This window comes from Hipposideros armiger, unplaced genomic scaffold, assembly GCF_001890085.2.
Source record: "Hipposideros armiger isolate ML-2016 unplaced genomic scaffold, ASM189008v1 scaffold_741, whole genome shotgun sequence".
NCBI classification, from domain to species: Eukaryota; Metazoa; Chordata; class Mammalia; order Chiroptera; family Hipposideridae; genus Hipposideros; species Hipposideros armiger.
This window is the reverse complement of record NW_017732091.1, coordinates 108371-127036: the sequence shown is the minus strand read 5'-3', so window position 1 is coordinate 127036 and position 18666 is coordinate 108371. Positions and strand designations below refer to the sequence as shown.

General features: G+C 51.5%; 1 protein-coding gene across 4 annotated transcripts; it reads right to left on the bottom strand.

Moving 5' to 3' along the window:
- Positions 1–2677: 2677 nt before the first annotated feature.
- On the bottom strand, positions 2678–18493 carry ITGA10 (integrin subunit alpha 10). 4 transcript variants are annotated; one of them, XM_019627776.1, is made up of 30 exons: positions 18267–18493; positions 16655–16766; positions 16321–16430; positions 16018–16109; positions 15668–15782; positions 15062–15189; positions 14740–14888; positions 13938–14088; positions 13567–13732; positions 13373–13446; positions 12986–13130; positions 12644–12792; positions 12288–12431; positions 11944–12147; positions 11000–11130; positions 10274–10440; positions 10036–10178; positions 9512–9625; positions 9234–9319; positions 8941–9082; positions 8677–8769; positions 8456–8532; positions 8207–8296; positions 7731–7815; positions 7454–7567; positions 7134–7214; positions 6880–6993; positions 5491–5586; positions 4599–4712; positions 2678–4309 (listed from the first exon to the last, which is right to left on the bottom strand). In XM_019627776.1, exons 1-30 carry the CDS (start codon positions 18400–18402, stop codon positions 4244–4246), a joined length of 3588 nt encoding a protein of 1195 aa, XP_019483321.1. In that variant the 5' UTR covers positions 18403–18493; the 3' UTR covers positions 2678–4243. The 4 variants fall into 4 exon arrangements, 3 of the variants coding, with proteins under 3 accessions (XP_019483321.1, XP_019483324.1, XP_019483322.1); XM_019627779.1 differs by having other exon boundaries at positions 3757–4309; positions 11000–11103; positions 18267–18341; XM_019627777.1 differs by having other exon boundaries at positions 3757–4309; positions 11944–12144; positions 18267–18341.
- Between the last annotated feature and the right edge of the window lie 173 nt (positions 18494–18666).

Sequence of the window (18666 nt, the reverse complement as noted above, 5' to 3'; positions counted from 1 at the left end):
ACTTAGTTACCAATGCTTCCTCCCCCACGGCCCCCAGTCCCTGTCCAAAAACCCAAGCACAAAAGAGGATTTGAAGAGAACAGTTTGGAAACGAGAGGCAGCGTAGTGCTGAGCACAGGACAGCACGGATGATGAACGACCCGCACAACCTGGGGAACAAAACCTGCGGGAAAGTGGAACAGGCTTCATCTCCTAACACACCTGTAAATTAGAAAACGGCAGAGGAGAAGATAATTTTTATTTTAAGCACTCTCACTTCTTAAAAAAAAATATACAAAACTTTGTTTACTATTTCCACGGCCCTGTAAATTCAGCCTCTCGGCATCGGTCGCAGCCAACTGGTCTCCTGGTCTCTCCTTTCTCCTCCCGGGGCCAGAGCAAGCCCACTCAAACGCACAAGCAAGCCTACTGGGTAAAGCTCCAAGTACTTGACGTGCTTTCCAAGGCTCATCAGGACCCTGCCTTCTCCAGCCTCATCTCTCACGCCTTTCACAGCCCAGGGCTCAGGCTATTCGAACTACTCCAGCTGCCTTCCCGACTGGCGATCGACCCTCCTTGGAGTGCCTCCTCTCACACTTGGCGGCCCCTCAAGCCAAATGTCTAGTTTTTTCTGAAAAGTTTTCCCTCACGACCCTGCCGCCTGCCCAAAAAAGTGTGCCTCTTGTGTGTGACACAATTCTAATACTGCTATGTCCTATAGCAACCACTTCTCTCTAATTGCCAGTATTTGTTTACATGTCTGTTTCCCCTACGAGGCTGGGCTCTTTGATGGCAGGAGTTTAGTCTCATTGCCTGGCACATATTAGGTACTCAATGTCTGATGAGTGAATGAATGAAAGAATGAAGGAAGGAATGAAGGAGCAACAATAAGAAGAAAGGAATGTGCGTGTGTCTGGGGAGAGCCTGTGGTTTCTACAGTTGCTTTTCTCACTGGCCCTGTTCCAAAGGAAGAAGTAACAGGTTTATTAAAGAATAGGTTGGGGTTAGAGAAAGTCCCGCTCTGGAGCTGAGGGATAGAGAGGGATCTCTAGGTAGACAAAAACATTAGAAGTGCTCTTTTAATCATGTGGATAAATAATTAATCTTTTTTGGGGGTGAATTGGGGGGATGGGAACAGTGTTGGGGAATTGGGGAAAGGGGAACAGACAAGTTGCTGTCGTTTTGTTCTTCAGTCTAGTTGTGGAGGACGTTGCTTCACTGGCCCAAGTTGGCACCATCATTGCGCTCTTCCCGGGCGAGGCAGATCAGTCGCCGGCTTCTGGACGGCCGCTCACTGCGGCTGCTGGCTGCTCACGCTAGCTGCTGGCCGCTCACGCTAGCTGCTGGCTACACACGGTAGCCCATGGCAACCCACTGCCACAGGGGCTGCAGCCTACGCCATCGCCGAGCGATTCACGGCAGCCCAGCTCCAGGTTGAGCTGTTGTTCAGCATCTTAGCTGTAGAGGGCAGTGTCACAGGCCCTCATATGTGGGATCCGAACCAGGGCCCTCTGGCATCCCAAGCCAGTTCTTAACCATCACGCCACTCGGCTGGCCCATGGATAAAGAATTAGATGAACCAGTCCTCAAGGACCTCCATCTCCCTTTGGGGGCTGACTGGGGATAAAGAGGGGACATCTGTCACCATAACCCTGGCCTCATTCCCAGCCCCAGAAACAGTATGCTCCACAAAGGTGAATCAAGCTATAGCTTATATGAGGTGCACGTAGGACCACCATGGATTCCTCCTGCCACAAAATAACTCACCAGCTTGCCACAGAATGGTTGTCACTGCCTAATAGTACAGACAGGCCACCAGTCTCAGGGTTAGGGAACAGAGGAAGAGACATGGTCTCTAAAAGTTCTTTGCTGAAGTGCACACGTCCCTTGAGGGCACTAGAAGAACACTGGGTGTCTAAAGAAATCAAATAGGTTTGATTTCTACCATTACAGCCCTAAGTTAATTAGCTAATCACCTTAGTGGGCATGAGAGCTTATTTCAAAGGAGACGGGGCACAGGGTAAGATTTGATGGGAGGAGATGATAGCACATAGAAGAAACAAACCTTCAGGCTCTGTGAAGGGAGGCAAGTCACCAGATCAGCAGCACCAGCTGGCACTTCTACATACCTTTTCATTCCATCCTCAAAACACATGGTAATAACAAAAGATTTGTATAACGATAGGGACCATTGATTGCGTACTTACTAGATGCTCACTTTACTTGAATCATCTCATTTAGTCCTCACAACCCTAAGTTTAAGGACAAGAAAGTCAGCACTTAGAGAAATTAAACCTGTTCGAGGTCAAACAAGTTTTAATAATACAGCTTAGATTTAAGCCCAAGTCTGTCTTCATTCTTAACCACTGTATCACACAGCCTTTTATTGTTATCTGAGCCTTGGGGTAGTTAGGACTTGCCCAAGACCGCATAGCTAATAAACGGCAGGCGTGGGGTTTCAATCTAGGCCTATGTGCTTCCCAAATCGGCACATTTTACACTCTGTGGTCCCTTAAGTAGGTGAGGTATGCAGGAAGCTAGAGCACATCTCCAGTGGTAAAGTCATGGAAAACATTTTAAATGCTTCATAACTTTACCTTCTAGGGATTCAACTGTATAAGGTCTCAGGAGAACCAAGAATCACCTCTCCCCATTCCTGAGCTGTCCATATCCTAGGGAATGCGACTAGAGCCTGGAGTCACTTGACACTGAACTTTATTTGTTCTGGCCATCTGATATGCTGTCCACCCTGCTGGGAAGCAGAGACAATGCCCTCTGCAAAAGGCCAGAGACATGCCAAAATAAATATTGTGGCCAGGCCTCAAGAATGGCCTTGGAGGACAGGTTCTGTGGCAGCCAGTCAACTGCCCGATCGGGTCTCCTGTCTTCTCAGCTCTAAATGGGTGCTGATTCTTCCAATGGCTGTCAGAGCTGCACCCTGGAGATCAATAACCGACTTTGGTATCCAAAGTCTTGATTACAAAGAAATGTGTTACCCAGTTGTCAATGAGAATCAAATTCTCTTTACTGGCCATGACCAAAACATGGGGGCAGGAGGAAGGATGGTCCAGAGATAGAAATGAACTTGAGAATTGCTAGTAATCATCGGGCAGGGGCTGGCAAGCTGATTTCACCAGAGAAGCCCTCCAAAGTAGGTCTGGAGTTGCCCCAGGGACATTCTCCTGGGAGCTGTTTGTGCTACACAACCAGTGCTGAGCAAGGAAAGGCGTGCTCCCCAGAGACCTCCTGCCACCCACTTTGGCTTCCTCCTTAACGCAGACCCCACGTGTTCAGACCCCATGGGGCTGCTGCTTCCCAGAGCTGGTAAGGTGAAAGGGTTTCCCACCACCAAGCGGCAATCCTCTTCCTTCTTTGTCGTGTCTATAAAGGAGCCTCCCAAGGAGGGCTCAAGAGTGTGCGCAGCCGGGAGAAAACATTGCGTGGGGGCCCGTCTTCTCTGCTATTCCAGTTCTGGCCACATGGGGGCCCCTGGCTCCAGAGAATCCGGTGCCCGGCGGCTCTGGCTTTGCTTCCAGGGAAGGGTGTGAGCGGGGAAAGCCATACCCAGCAGGCCTGGGGAAGCTGTCTCCCTAGCACCTGAGGGCGGGCGAGCGCACCACCAAGTCTCAGGTTTCAGGGGGATGGCAGTTGCCTGTCTAAAGGCTTCTCTGTTCCTTGGAATTGTACAGAATGTCTCTTGTGGCTTTTCCTCCTCCCTCCTTTTTTCCTGTTGACTCTCCCCATCCGGCTCTCTGAATCACCAGACTCCACAGGAAAGCAGCAGATGTTGACTTTACTCCTTGCAAGCCAACCTCGGCTCCCTCCTGTGGAGTGGAGAGCAGGCGGGAAGGTGAGAGGCAGGGAACGGAGGGAGATAACCCTCGTTCTTTCCAAACCGTGAGGGAGGATGGAGAGGGAATCGGAAAGGAGTCAGGGACGTAGGCAACAAAAATTCTTGGTTCCTGGGGATAGGGAAAAAAGGGGCCCCAAACCAAGGCCCTGTGTTGGCTGTGGAACCGGGATCATGAGGAGGAAAACAGAAGGTGGGAGTGTTCCTGGTTTGGGTGCCAGCCCTTCTTGTCTGAGGTAAGGCCTCATCTCTTGCCAGCAGCATCCTCATGACTCAAAAGTCAAGTCAGGCTGCAGGTCTGGGGAGAAGAGTCCAGAGGCTTCTTCTTGTCCCATGTGAGCCACAAGCCTCCGCTCTTATGCAAGTCTTTTGGAGACGCTGCCAGGGAGCACTTTCGAGGGCTTTAGTCTACATTCATTGCTCCACTTTTTCTTCTCTTTTTTCTTCCTCGGGGATCTTCTTACGGGCAAAGAAGCCAAGCTGTAGAGGAAGAGATAAGAGTCATCATCAAATGCCCTGCCTGGGGCCCTTGCCAACAGCCCTCAGACATATCTGAAGTCTTCACTTTTGTTCTCCTTCCAAACATGAGACTCAAATTTATTTTCTTTGGCTTAGTTTAATTCAACCAACATTTGCGGAGCACAACGAAGGGGATCCACGGGCTGCTTAGCTTTTGTGCCCAGCACAAACCCAGTTCTCCTTGCTGCCATCAAGGACCCCTCAACTCGTGGGCCCCATGGCCCCTATTCCGCACTAATGCAGAGCTTACCTTCCAAAGGCAGAAGACTAGGAGAGCCAGTAGCAGCAGCCCTCCCAGGACACTGCCAATGAGGATCCACAGGGAGATGAGGACAGGGCGGGTCTGAATCACCTCCAGGAGGCTCTGTATGTGCAGGAGAGTGTGGTGTGTTTTTTTTAATTAAAAAAAATTTTTTTAAAAAGATTTTTATTGGGGTATTGGGGAATTGGGGAAGGGGAACATCATGTTTTTCCAAAGACCCATCAGCTCCAAGTCAAGCTGTTGTCCTTCAATCCTAGTTGTGGAGGGCACAAGCTCAGCTCCAAGTCCAGTCGCTGCTTTCAATCTAGTTGCTGGGGGTGGGAGGGTGGGGGGAGGGGGACGTAGTCCACCATTCCATCCCTCAACCTTGTTGCAGGCTGAGCCATTGGCACACGGCTGCTCAGCTCAGTTCAAGGTGCCGTGTTCAATCTTAGTTGCGGGAGAGGAGGGGCGGGCATCTCATATGGGCAACCTTGCTGCTAAGATGCTAAGAGCACATGCTCTCACCAGCTCAGTGGCAGCTCAGCTCGGGTGCAGCTCACTGGCCCATGTGGGAATCGAACCAGCGAACCTTTTGCTCAGAGCTCGCACTCTTAACCAACCGAGCCACTCGGCCAGCCCCGAGGAGAGTTCTTTCTAACTTGCACCCTTTTACCAAGTAGCCTCACCCCACATTAGAGCAAAGCTAGCCTCAACATGGAAGAATAAAAGGAAAGAAACTGAGGCAGGAATGGAGGCAGTGGGACCCCAGCAACTCTGATTTATCACTCTGGCTCCCCGATTCCTGCCTAATGAAGACACCTCTGTTCTGCAAAAGCCCACAGGTGCACTTACCCACCCTACTATTTTCACAGCTCTCAAGTTCAGCCTCCAGCCTCACCTCAGTCCGACGGGGAGCTTCCGTCAGCTGGAGGACACTGCCCTCCTCCGTTCCCAGCTCGAAGGTGCTGACCACTGTCAGGGACTTGAATTTGGCCTGGGGAACAAATGGATGGCAAGACATTTCAAGTGAGCCATCATCAGGTGGTGTGGCTCTTGGAACCCCAATAGCAAAGGTGAGGCTGACAGGCACAACTTCCGGGACCCTCAAGACCAGAAGAAAGGTTGGAGACCCATGGGGAAAGAGAAGAAGGGTCACAGGTGGAAAGCCACTGGTCCTTCATATACGCTCTTTGGTCTATGTGACATGTATTCAACTCCGCTTTCTTTGGCCAATCCCTACCCCTCCGTTAGATTGAAGTTTAGATGTCATCTCCTCTGGGAATTAGGGAAGTATTTCCTCCTTACCCCTGCCACCCTGGATAGGGTTATAATATTCTGTTTACTTTGCTGGCTTTCACCACTGAATTATAAAATCCTGCAGGTCAAAGGCTGTGTCTGATTAATTATGTGTCCCCAGTGCCTAGCGCCTAGCACAGTGCCAAATACCTACTGGTTTCTCAATAAATCTTTGTTAAAAGGATAGATGAGTGAATGGAAAACAAAAATACCAAAGAGAGATAGAGAACCAGACTCAGACTCAGAGAAGGATGCTCTGTCAGAGTTAACTTCCCAAAGAAAACGTATGCCTGCATCTTGGGGATATTGTGTTATTCAAAGTAAGTGGCATATGGGGAAACAGTAAAAACCCCTAGTGCTAAACAAGTATTATAATTAGATGTTATTTCCTGCTCAGGCGTTCACACTGGCTCCTGACTGCCTATCATATTAAGTTCAATGTCATCTCCCTTGCTTTAGAGAACTTTCATAATCTAGGTCCCTCTCAACTATATAATCTTACCTCCAATACAGATCCTGCATGGAATATCAACTATTTATTCATTCGTTTTACAAAAATGTATTAAGTTACTACAATGTGTTAAGCATGTTGGGGATAGTCGCCTCAGGGTCTACCTAGCATAGGACCTTTTATATAGTAGACACTAGATGAATTATTGACTGAATCTAGGTATCCCATCGATGTTAATTGATTATTGATATAGCACTAAGGGATGATAAGTGGAGGAGAATACAATGCTATTAACTAGCTTTGAATGAGTCCATCTCATTATTCATTCCTTCTCTACAACAACCCCTTAAAATAGGTAGTATCTTCCCCATTTTAGAGATGAGGAGAAAGAAGCTTAGAGAGATGAAATAACTTGCTCAAGGTCCAACAGCTAGTAAGAGGCAAAGCTGGAACTTGAACATGGGTTTGTTTACCGCCAAAGCCTATGCTCAAGTTCCAGATAGGAGCAGAAGGGAGGGTAATAGGAAATGACAGTTTTACCCTCCGGAAAAATTCATTGTGCACCAGCCTCAGTAGTCCAACAGAGACCTCAGTCCCCTTTGCGAGCCTCCCAAGGTGGCACCTCACGACCTGGCACCGAGTATTGCTCCCATTCTATCAGAAGGGAGAGACAGATCAGCACCTGGGGTGGAAAGATGCCCCATTTCCCACTCCAGGCTCCACTCCCCAATCCAAGGCTCCAAACTCTATTGCTCCCCCCACTCTGAACACCTTCAGCTCCTTGTGACTCATACCAGTCTGCTTGTGTGCTGAAGTTCCTCTGGGTGTATGGGGGGTCCTGGGGGCTCGGTCAGGTTCTGCACTGTGCAGCTTGCCTAGGGGAAGATCCAACTTGAGGGACCCTTGATGGCGAGAGGCCAGCCCCTCCAGGCTGAGCAGTTGCATACTTCCCAGAGTGGGGTAATCCCTTTCTTTCTTCTCAAAGAAGTCACATATGTAAAAGATAGGTCCACCAGGGGGAGGAGCCCTGAGAGCAGTGACCCAGCAGACAGGGGACTGGTGAGCCCACCCGCTCGAGGACGGAGGGCTCCGTATAACCCTAGCCCAGACTCACATTGCTAGTGATGACCTGAGACAGTGACAGGAAGTAACTGCCCCCATGGGCCACAGCTGGAAGGAAGGCTGAGATGATGAGGCCACTGACCACATAGCAGCCAAGGTTCTGAACCTGAGAGGAGGATGGGAAATGGGAAGAGACAGAAGACCCTTCCTCATCTGTTCCCCTTTACCCCACATACCATTGAAATCTAAGAGAGACTCTTCCCGTCCTTTTCCCAGGACCCCTCCCCTTCCCACTGCTCATGACAAGCTGCCCCCCTCCAGTTTCTCACCCTAAGAGTGGTTTTGAATTCGGGGCCAGGACCCACTGGGAGGGTCCCATATGGATGAACCTCATAGCGGTGCAGAGTGGACTCACTGAGTGGATACCAGGTCAGGAAGTACACGGTCACAGCCATGACAGGGACACAGAGGCACACGGTCAGCACATATACATGGACTCGGGGAAGGCAGGGCCAACACATATGTAAAGAGATGGGGGCACACAGAGAAGACAGAAATGGGACATGACATAGACTTGGCACAAACTTTATGGCCACATCGCATATTCCCCACCCCAGCATCAATCCCCAGGGCCCAGTGAAGCCCTACACCTAGGAAGAAAGTAAGATGCTGAAAACAGAAGGTTCTGCATGAGTGGGATGGAAGACAAAAAGACAGAGCAACCCCAAGGGTTTGGGCTGGGGGGGACACTGAAGCACATGAGTCTGGGGTGAGAACGGGGTCGCAGAAGTTAGCTCAGCCATACCTAGAAAAGAGGAGGTGAGGCTCGTATCGGATGTAGGCTGAGGTCTGGACTGTATTGTCTTGAAGGGTCCCGTTTCTCTCCAGGCTATTGCTGTGGAGTCAGGGGGAAAGGCTCACATCCCTCTCAGACACCCCTCTCTGGAGTAGAGGAGTCAATGCTGTTTATCCCCACTCCCCCAACACCCTACCAGGACCAGCCCCAAGACCCAAGTGGACAGGACTGGGAGGAGGAGGTTCCCTTTGTTCTCACCTGGTGGCAGTCAGCCTCACAAGGGCCTGGCTCAGGAGGGAAGAGCAGCTAAACTCAAACTCGAGCAGAAAGGTCACCTGGGGGTAGGGGACATGGGTCATGGCAGATTCCTCTTCACGGGGCAATGACAGAGGAACATGAGCCGCTGAGTGCCTCCAGGCCCCAGCGATCCCAGCCCCCGGTCTCCCAGAGTGCCCTTCTCATCCTGGGCCCCAACTTACCTTGGCTCCAGTCTGAAAGACAGGGTGCCCCACACTGCAGAGCCGGGCATGAGGAGAAGGGGCCGAGCATTCCACCTTCACCGGCCTGTCCATCTGAGAGCGAGAAATGGGGGTGGAGACTGGAGCAGGGGCTATAGCTGCTCCCATGCCTGCAGCCTCTAAACACTGAGCCTTTCTCTAGAGTTCCTCACAGCTGAGGACGATACCCCAATATCGTTCCTCCTCCTTCCCCAACTCCTCCCAAACCCTCCCCTTCAAGGGCACCTGAGGTGTGAAGCTGGACAGGTGGAGGTTCCTAGAGAAGCTGAGACTCAGGCTAGTGTTGTAGGCATTTTCCATCCTGTTCTCCAGAGTTGCCGATACCAGCACTTTCCGACGACCGCCTCGAACCAGGAACGGGTCCTCCCTAGGAGGGTAGATAAGAGCTCAGGACTTGACAGGGTGCCAAAAACCTCACTTCTGTTTTTCCTGGGCAAGAAACCACCCTCCAGCTCCCTTCAAGCCCCTTCTGGTCTGGCTCGGGTCACCCTGGTTTGGCCAGTTCGTGCCCATCCCACCTGGAGCCTCTGATGTCCATATGAGCTCGAAGCACCAGGTCTGTGACGCATTCATTGTCAGGGCCACAGTCCTTCGAGAAGGGAACCTAGAGGAGAGGGAAGGGGCTGAGGGCCAAGAGGAAGAAGGCAAGGGGAGAGGAATACAATTGGGGAAAGTGGAAAGAGAAGAGGGGGTGCCCAGGTCAGATTTCACCATGATCTTATGTCTCCTCCCTCCTCTTTCTCTTGAATACACTGAGGAGTATTGGGTCCCAGGGACAGGGCTTGGCACTGCTGACCAGCTTTCGAATGGAGGTGGGCGAGCCCTCATCCAGCACAGGCCCAGGCTTTGTGGTGTTGTCCAAAGCAAAGGTCACGGTCAAGGCCACTGGCCGGAGGTAATCTGATGTATCCTGAGGGAAACCAGAGTCAAGGATCATGGGGAGCCAGGGTTAGGGGTACGACTCGGGTCCCTGGCGGGATGTGATAATTACAGCGATTGTTTATTGAGCACTTTCTGTATGCTGGGCGCTGTCCTAAGGTTTTGTCAATACCATTGCATTTACTTCTACTACAAGTCCTGTGACATAGTCATCGCTATTAACCCCCCTCGGCAAGCAACGGAACTGAGGTATGTGACTTGCCACATGGCACAGGTGGCAGCACTAGTATCCAAACCCAGAGCAGCCTGACTCCAAAGTCTGAACTTTCTCACTTCCCTGGCTTCGGCTTTGTTGCTAATCCAGCAGAAATCCCTCCTCTTATCCAGCTTTCACCTCACTCCCAGGCCCTGGTGCAAAGCAGTTCCTGTCCCCCTTCTCACCAGCACATGGAAATGCAGCTGCTCACAAGTGACATTCCCCACACTGAGCTGGAGCCGCCGAGGGGACAGCCTCTGGCCGGAGCCGTCAAACGCTGCACGGGCCCCAGTGGTCCACTCGTCCAGTGATGCTGTGAACCGCATATCTGAATGGGGCAGGCAAGAGTGAGGGTAGAGAGGGCCCAGAGGCCAAGGCAGGCAAGGGGCTGGCAGTCGCCTAGGATGCACTGAAGTCACTCACAGAAGCGGCGATCCCAGCGGCCAGGAGTGCGGGAGGTCGCTTGGAAGCAAAGGGCCGCAGATAGGCAGGCCGCCTCCTGGCCTCGCCGCCTGCAGTCCCTCTGAACCACACTGATGGCTGGCGGGGTCACATCCAGTGACGGGGCCAGGTGGACAATGGGCCGGGAGCTAGGAACAGGGTGGGGAAGAAATTCTAGCAGTAGGAGGAAAGCCCATGAGAAAGGCAACCCCCAGTGTTTACCTCCTTGGGGTCAAAAGAAAGAATGAGGGGCTAGGTGCATATGTCACCTTCCCCTGGACCTCTGACAGAAGTAAGATAACAGCTAACATTTAATAAGCACTTGCCATGCGCTAGGCACTGTGTGAAGATCGTTACATGGATCATCACACTTAATCCTCACAATAAGCCTACCAGGTAGGTACTATTATTCTTCCCATTTTGTAAACTAGGAAACAGCGGCACAGAGTAAGTTGACCAAGAGATCCAGATCGAAGCCTGTGACTCCAAAGCCCTTGCTCTTAACTGCGATGCTATACAGTAATGCCTTGGTTTGCGAGCATAATTCGTTCTGGAAACAAACTACTCATAATGCAAGACATCACTTGTTTACCAAGTTAAACTATATTAGAGATGTTTGCTCGTCTTGTGGAACACTCACAAACCAAGTCACTCGCAATCCAAGGTTTTACTGTACTGTCCACAGCTACCTGAGATGGGACCGCTCACCTGAGCAGGATGGCTGCCCCTTGGGCACCCACGGCCACATCCACCAGGTCGTCTCCATCCAGATCTAGCCGCCCATCCACACTTCGACCAAAGTAGCTGAGGGCCTGTGGCATGGAGATAGCAGCAATCCGCTGCGAGGCAGAGAGGGCAGACTCAGCAGGGACTCACACACCTGCTTTCCCAGGCCTCCCCTCTGGCTCTTCCTAACTGTCCCATCAGGCATGGGAAGGAATTAGAGAAACTTGCCCGAGGGCAGAAGTCCCTAACACAGCAGCCTGTATCCTACCCCACGGCCTCGCCTGTTTGACTACAGTAGTCCCGCCTTATCCACGGTGTCACTTTCCGCTCGTCCCCATGGTCAACCCTGGTCCAAAAATGTTTAATGGAAAATTCCAGAAGTGAACAATTCATACATTTTAAACTGAGCACTGTTCTGAGTAAGGTGATGAAATCTCATGCCGTTCCAACTCTGTCCTGCCTGGGACACGAACCATCCCTTTGTCCAGCGTCTCCACACTGTATATGCTCCCCGCCATCTTAGTTCTCAGATCAACTGTCATGGCATCGCAGTCCTTGTGTTCAAGTCACTCTCATCTTACTTAATAATGCCACATCCATATAACTTTTCTTACAGTGTATTGTTATCATTATTCTATTTTATTATTCATTATTGCTGTTAATCTCTTACTATGCCTAATTTATCAATTAAATTTTATCATAGCTATGTATAGGAAAAAACATGTAACAGTATATGTAGAATTTGGTGCTATCTGCAGTTTCAGGCATTCGCTGGGGGTCCCCCATCAATATAGGGGACTACTGTAGTGATAAAAAAAGCACTTATGCAGTTTGGGTCTCAAGTCCAGGGGAGATTTGGTAAGAAAGAACACGCCTCCCTTCCCCTTCCCCCCACCATGTCCTTCCTTTATTTGGCCACTCCTGACCTGAGCAGGACGGGGCCTGACTCCATTCTGGGTCCCATGATATAGATACAGTGCTCCATGGTGCCCATCCTCCAGGGGCGCCCCCACAGCCACATCAGCAAAACCATCTTGGTTCAGATCAGGAAGGGCACCCATGGCAAAGCCAAACCGAGCATCCTGAGGAGGTTCTGGCTGAAGTATCCTCTGGAGTGTCAGCAAGGACTGCTGGTTGAGATAAGGAGAAGAAAGAAGATGCTGATGTGATAGTCCCAACCTCTCAGCCAGCCCTCAACTGTATGTGCCTTCCCTGCCCGCCCCCCTCCACCCGCTGCAAACAAGTTCTAGGGGATCCCCGCAAGTCTCACCTGGCCCACCAGGTACACATAAACACGTCCTGTCTCCTTGTTCTGAGGTCCCAGGAACATGGGGGCAGCCACAAGCAAGACATCAGTGGTTCCATCCCCATTTGTATCCAATGGGCAGAGCTCACTGCCAAAGTATGAGCCTATCTGGGGGGTGGGGATCCCAGAGGAAAGGAAAGGTTAGTGTGGACAAGTGGAAAGCCCCCACCAGTCTGTCAATCTGGTCTTCACACCCCTGACTCAGCCAACTAGAATTCAGCACAGACTTTTCAGGCCCTCCTCTCGCCCCTCTACTCTCTTCCCCCACAGGCTGGATTTCCTTGGGATCCAAGGGTCCCATCCTTCCTTGGACGCCCTACCTGCTCCCCCAGGAGGCTCTGGGAGACCCTCACAGCCCCATTTTTCTTAAGCTGGAAGGCGATGACCTTTCCTCGATGTCTAAACCGAGGAGCCCCTGCGAGAAAGAGGCGTCGTCCACCCCGCAAAAACATGGAGGAAACCGAGTAACCTAGAAAGCAGGGGTGAAAGGGAAAGAAGACGGGTCAAAGTGGGAGGGTTCCCTAAAGGCATAAGAGGGGGTCCCAAGGAGAGTAGCAGATCAGTGAAAAACTTCATGAGTTAAGGGGGAGTACCTCATACCCTCCACTGGGGGTATGAAATACTTTCCCCCACCTCCCAATGCCCTGCACTCTGCCACTCACCCAGGTAGGCTGCATGGTTCTGCAGTGCAGGGGGGAACTCATCTTCCAGGGCCGTGCGTGGGGGGAAAAGGCGGTGACCTTCTTCAAGCCATAACACGGAGCCCCCCCAGTCATAGGCCCCCACCATCCCAAAGAGAATCCCATCCTGTAGGGCAGAACCAGATAGGGTCACTGACAGGACAGTGGGGAATAAGGAGCAAAGGCTCTAGGGGAGTGAGAGGGCACTGAGGGTACGCTGGGGGCAGTTGGAAAGGCATGAGCAGGTCAGCATGGATATCGGTTAAAGGAGGAATCTGGAAGAGAGTCCTGGGGATAAAGTTGCCTGAGTCAGAGGTTGGAAGGAGTTAGAGGTTGAGAGGGTCATAGAGGGCTCAGAGTCTGTCCAACCTTTAGCCGATGAGTAGAGAAACCAATCTGAGACATTTCCAGCCCAAAGGAGCTTTCATTTTCTCCATGGGACCCTTGAGCATGAGAAAACATCGGCAATATCAGAGAAGACCTACTGAACTCACTCCAGAACCGCTCCTGCACTGCAGGACCGCACCCCACTCTGGCCTCCATTTTTCCGGGGTGATCATTACCCTCAAGGCCAAAAATCCGGTCTCCTAGTGCGTCCACAATGTCAGTCAGTGCAGCTTCGTCTGTGACATTGAAGAAGAATCTCTCGTCGGGATCACTGGCGATAGCTCTGATTTCCCGCAGGAAAGAGCTGGGGTCTCGCTGCCGCCGGAGGTAGTGACCGAGGACCTGGGGTAAAGAGGTCAAGGTGGGGTCTGTTAGCTGTGCGGAGTGAGATGTTAGAGCTGGTACAGAACACAGCCAACGAAGCGAAGGAAGGGAAATGTGGCTGACGTCTGGGGAGTGGTTCACGCCCATTTCCCTCAAGTTCCCAGGCCTCAGTGTCACTGTCCCCACCCCTCCCCACCCTTCCAGATCCAAAGTAGAGTCTTACTGCAATCCCGTAGCGAGTCACTCTTCTGGCCTCACAGGCCTTTAGTGCTGCGGGAAGCTCCTCTCCATCATGTGACTCTCCATCAGTGACAACTACCAGTAGCCTGGCAGCCTCTGGTCGGCCCCCATGGGACTGATTGAATCCTTCTGTGCTAAGAAGAGAGAGAAAGGAGTAAGGTGTGATCAGATGTACGCAGATACACACCCACAGGACTTAACACCATCAGCGGTTCACCAAGGCGGTCAGGCATCTTGCCTCTTGGACCATCTCCCCTACAGTGGCCAGCATGGAGACTGGCACACAGGAAGCGCTCAATGCTTGAATGTCATCGAACATATAGAGCAGCATATCAGCAATGCACATAAGAATAAAATCCATTCACTGCTAGATTCATTCAGCAAATATGGCATTTGGGAGGACAAATAATCCGGGAGTGTAGAAGAAAGGAGAATGGTTAGGTCAGGAGCGTCTTCCCAGAAAGAGTTTGAATCACATTTGGAAAGTGGGCTAGGCCATGAGTGGTGGAGAACCTGAGGGCCAAGACCAAAGTGGGAGGGGAAGGACAGAGAGTTCTGTCTGCAGAGATTAATAAACAGAAACATGGAGACACAGACATAGACAATTTATGGGAAGAGAGGGAGTGCAATGACAGCCAAATTAGCCTTTTCCCACCCAGCATTAGCGTGCACACAAAGATGAGCGTGCAAGTCACCTTGGGTACACACTGAACTCTAAACCCTCGCCTAACCCTTCTGTGCCCTCCTCACTCTGACCTCCCACACGCCCCTTCCCAATGCCTCACCAGGCCACCATTATTGCTTGGGCAGTCTTTGTTTCTCGTCCCTCTCGCCGACTCAGGTTCCTTGCTGCACTCACCACTTCTTCCTTGGTTCGGAAATCTCCCAGGGACCACTCATGTACAGGGCTCTCGCCATACTGTACCAGTCCCACCTGAGAATAAAGTGTGCAATCAACTGAAATGTGTGCTTGGGGGTGGGGTAGGAGAAGAAAGCATGTGAGGGAGGGGAGATGAGCACCTGGAGGCAACGGAAAACACTACCTACACTTATTTCCTCTCTCTCTGTCTCTTCCCCTCCATGCCCATCCATGTTGCCTTCTCTTACCTGTATCTGCTCCGGGTCAATAAACAGCCTGCCTACTAGTCTTCGTAGGAAAGTCTGAACTTCAGACCAGGGGTAGATGCTGTTGGAGCCATCCAAGACGATGACAACATCCATGTATGTGGGGCAGCCTAGGAGAAGGGGCGTGGTGATGGAGAACAGAGAGGTACAAGGTTATGGGGGCATGGGGCCAACAAGAGAAGGAGACAGCAACTAGGAAGATATTGGAGGCTGAAGGTGTTTGAGGAGAGGAGAATATAAGGAAAGGCATTTGGGTGAACTCTTTAAACTAAAGGAGGGGGAGGTATAAAAATAGACGACGCATTGGAGAATGGTGAGGTAAGTGCTACGGCCAAGGGTGGGGAGGGATATAGTGAGAGCTGAGTTCTTGAAGTTGGTTTGATCAGTTCATGGAGTCGATGCCCTGGCAGAGTCTGAATTCGAATCTGTTAGGAAACATGGAGCTTGTGCAGGTACATTAGGTAGCAATGAGGACAGCCATGCAGGCCCCCTGTCAAGCATCATACGCTGTTGCCCCATCTTTTTCTCCCCCCCACCCCCCCCTCCCCGTTCTGAGGACTGAGTCCTCAGGCCCTTCTTCTGGCTCACGTTGTGCAGTGGGTGCCAGGCTTCCCTGGGGCCGGAAAGAAGCATCTACACGGGCACATATCCCAGAACTGAAGACAGAGGAGCCGCAAGCACGAGACCAGAGAGGGGCACAGGCCTGGGGATGGATGGGGGAAATAGTTACTCCCAGGCTTGGGACGGCACCCTCCACTAGAACAGGCTCCTAGTAGGAGGAGGCATTGTGACCGCTCCCCGAGATGCCACTCCGTGCTTTCTAGGGTTTTTAACTTCTTGACCCCTCTACACAGCCCAGTTTCCCTTACCATACTGCTCTATCCTTTGCCACAAACCTTCAAAGACCCTGTCACCCTGCCACGTTTTCCTTAGCTCACCATGAATCCTCCATCACCATCTGTCTCTAATAGAGACATCCCCAAGTGCATGTTCACAGCAGGACGAGATGAATTTCCCAGTGGGTAGTCACCTGGTTGGAGGGGGTGAAAGAGAATGAGATCATGGGGTCACAGGTGAGGTCCTTGAGTTCAAGGCGATTTTGGAAGAGGATGAGATCAGGATCAAGTCAGGGACGGGGAGTATGTGGGGCATGGGGGTGAATAAAGTGAGGTATAAGGGATCAAAGCTACTAGCGTATCAAGGTTAGGGGTTAGGAGTGGAAGATTGAGGCATCTTCTTACCCAAGTGGCCCTTGGAGCATGGCGCATTGTGGGAGCCCCCTACAGGGCAGCGGTAAACGTCTCCCCTTCTGTCGCCTGAAGGCCCATCCCAGGGGGCACCCACCAGCATCCTGGGAGGAGGACATGGATATAAGCGTAGTGTGAACATGACCTTTGCGATAGGCCAGAGGGAAAGTGCATGGGGGTGGGAAATCTAGAGGTCTGGCCTTTTCCAAAAGACCAAAGATGCCTCCGTCTCTTCCAAAAGATTAGTTTAGATTCCCGTCTACCTCGCCTCCCCTCCAGCGGCTCTATCACAGCCCCAGCCCCACAGCCCTTCTGGTTGCCTCCTCACCATCGCTGTCCACCCCCAACATGTTGTAAGACACTGTATCCAAATTCAGCCTCGGGTGGCCCTGGGAATAGGCGTGGGCGATGCACGTCCAGGTTAAAGGGAGAGCAGAGACCTAGGGAGCCAGGACCGTAGGTTAGCAGGAAGCAGAGAGGCTAATGGATGCCCAGACAGGCACAACCCAGAGAGAAGCCGTGCAGGGAATGCTTTGATGTCAGTCTATCTCCCAGCTTATTACTCATAAGCTGTCCTGGCCTCTGTCAATGTCATGTAGTCAGAGCTCCAAGCAACGATGACCTCCTTTCTGTGTTTGGGTCCAGCTGTCTAACCTGGGGCTCTCTGCCACGCTAGTGCACAGCTGTATTTCCATTCCCATCCCTGAAATCTCATTTACAGGCATGTCTGGAAGGGTCAAGTTCCTCTTTTCCACATCATTCCTCCTACGCATCCTCCTCCCCAAGCCGTGAGGGTCAAAAGAGGGAGAGGACATTTCTGCAGCCCTACAGCAGTTGCTTCTAAATTCTCCCCAAATCCAGGAGCATAGGGAGCACAAGAGGTGACCAGGGAGCACTCCATGCCTGGGGCTCTCCTTCTCTTTCCATCGCTTCTTGACTCCCAGTGCCATTGTTACACACTCACTTTCATTCTCAATGTCTAGGTCTCTGGTTGATTCCAGCTCTGGAAGCCTCAGTGGTAATTAACTGGGTGGGGCCACTCGGCTGCCCACACACAGGGTTCACCATCCATCCTTACCAAGGGTCTCTTCACCCCAAAGTTTCCCACTCCTTTCGAAATCATCCACCCTCCCAACTGCCCCCTACCTACCCGAATCTCTTCCTTAACTCTTGACCCACTCTACAGACCCCCCACAATCATGTCCTGGCTGATTTTTCCCTCCCCACCTCGATCCCTTTAAAATCAGAGCTGGTATTTTAGGAAACGAAGATTATAGGGCACTGGTGAGAAAAAATTCCAGGCCTCTGGTCCCTCCCAAGGCTCTTTCCCTGTGTGTTGCTCCTTCCTTCTCAGCGACCTCCTCTCATGCCACCCCAGAACCACCACCACCGATGGCTATAGCTCTGTCTCCAACCATGCTCATTTTCAGAAAGGTGTTTTGTATGTGAGCCTTTTTGCATCTAGGAAACAGGCAGAGCTGTATGACCAGGAACTGTAGCTCATTGGTTAAACCCAGAATTCTGACCACACAGTCGGTTATGCCTCAGGCCCCAGAGACCACCAAGGGTAGGGAGAAGTCGGGAAGGGGGTAGGGGGTAATAGGAATGACTGGCCACGTGAAAGGTCACATCAAGTTTCTTCTTGGTCCCCTCACTTCTCCAGGGCTTAGGACAAAGGTTTTAGATAACTGGGGACAAATCTTACAAGAGGCTCTCCCAGTCTGAGTATTGAAGCAGTCCTATGGTGTGGGCATAAGACTGCAAACATGCAAACACACACACACATACACACACACACACACACACACACACACACACAGACGTAGAATCAGTGTTAACCTCTCACCCTAACTCCCGAAAAATTTTAACCTTAAAGGTCCCAATGCCAAACAATCCATGCATCTTCCATTCCCACCAACCAAGAAGTTAACCTCCCTCACCTGTCAGGAACATCAGGGGCAAGAACAGGTGAGCGATGAGGGGGCGCTCCATGCCTGGCTGTTCTCTGTCCCTGTGAAAAGTCCTCTGTGCCTCTGTCACTCTCTCCTTTTCTGTTTTCTTTACTTTCCCTCCCATCCTGCCCCCTCCCACTGGCAGCTAAAAATAAAGTTGGAAGGAATGGGAGGAGTGATGGTGGGGATCTGTGGGGAGCCCCAGACCGAGCAAAGGAGGACTGAGGGATCTTAGTCTAGTTCTCTGCCTTGGTGCTGCCCCCTGGAGGCGTCATCTCAAAATCCAAAGAGAACACAATTGTTGACTACTTCTTGCTGTTTCTTTTTTTTTCTATCCTTTATTGTTGCCAGGTAATCTTGCTCTCTTTGGGTTTGGAATAGAAAGCAG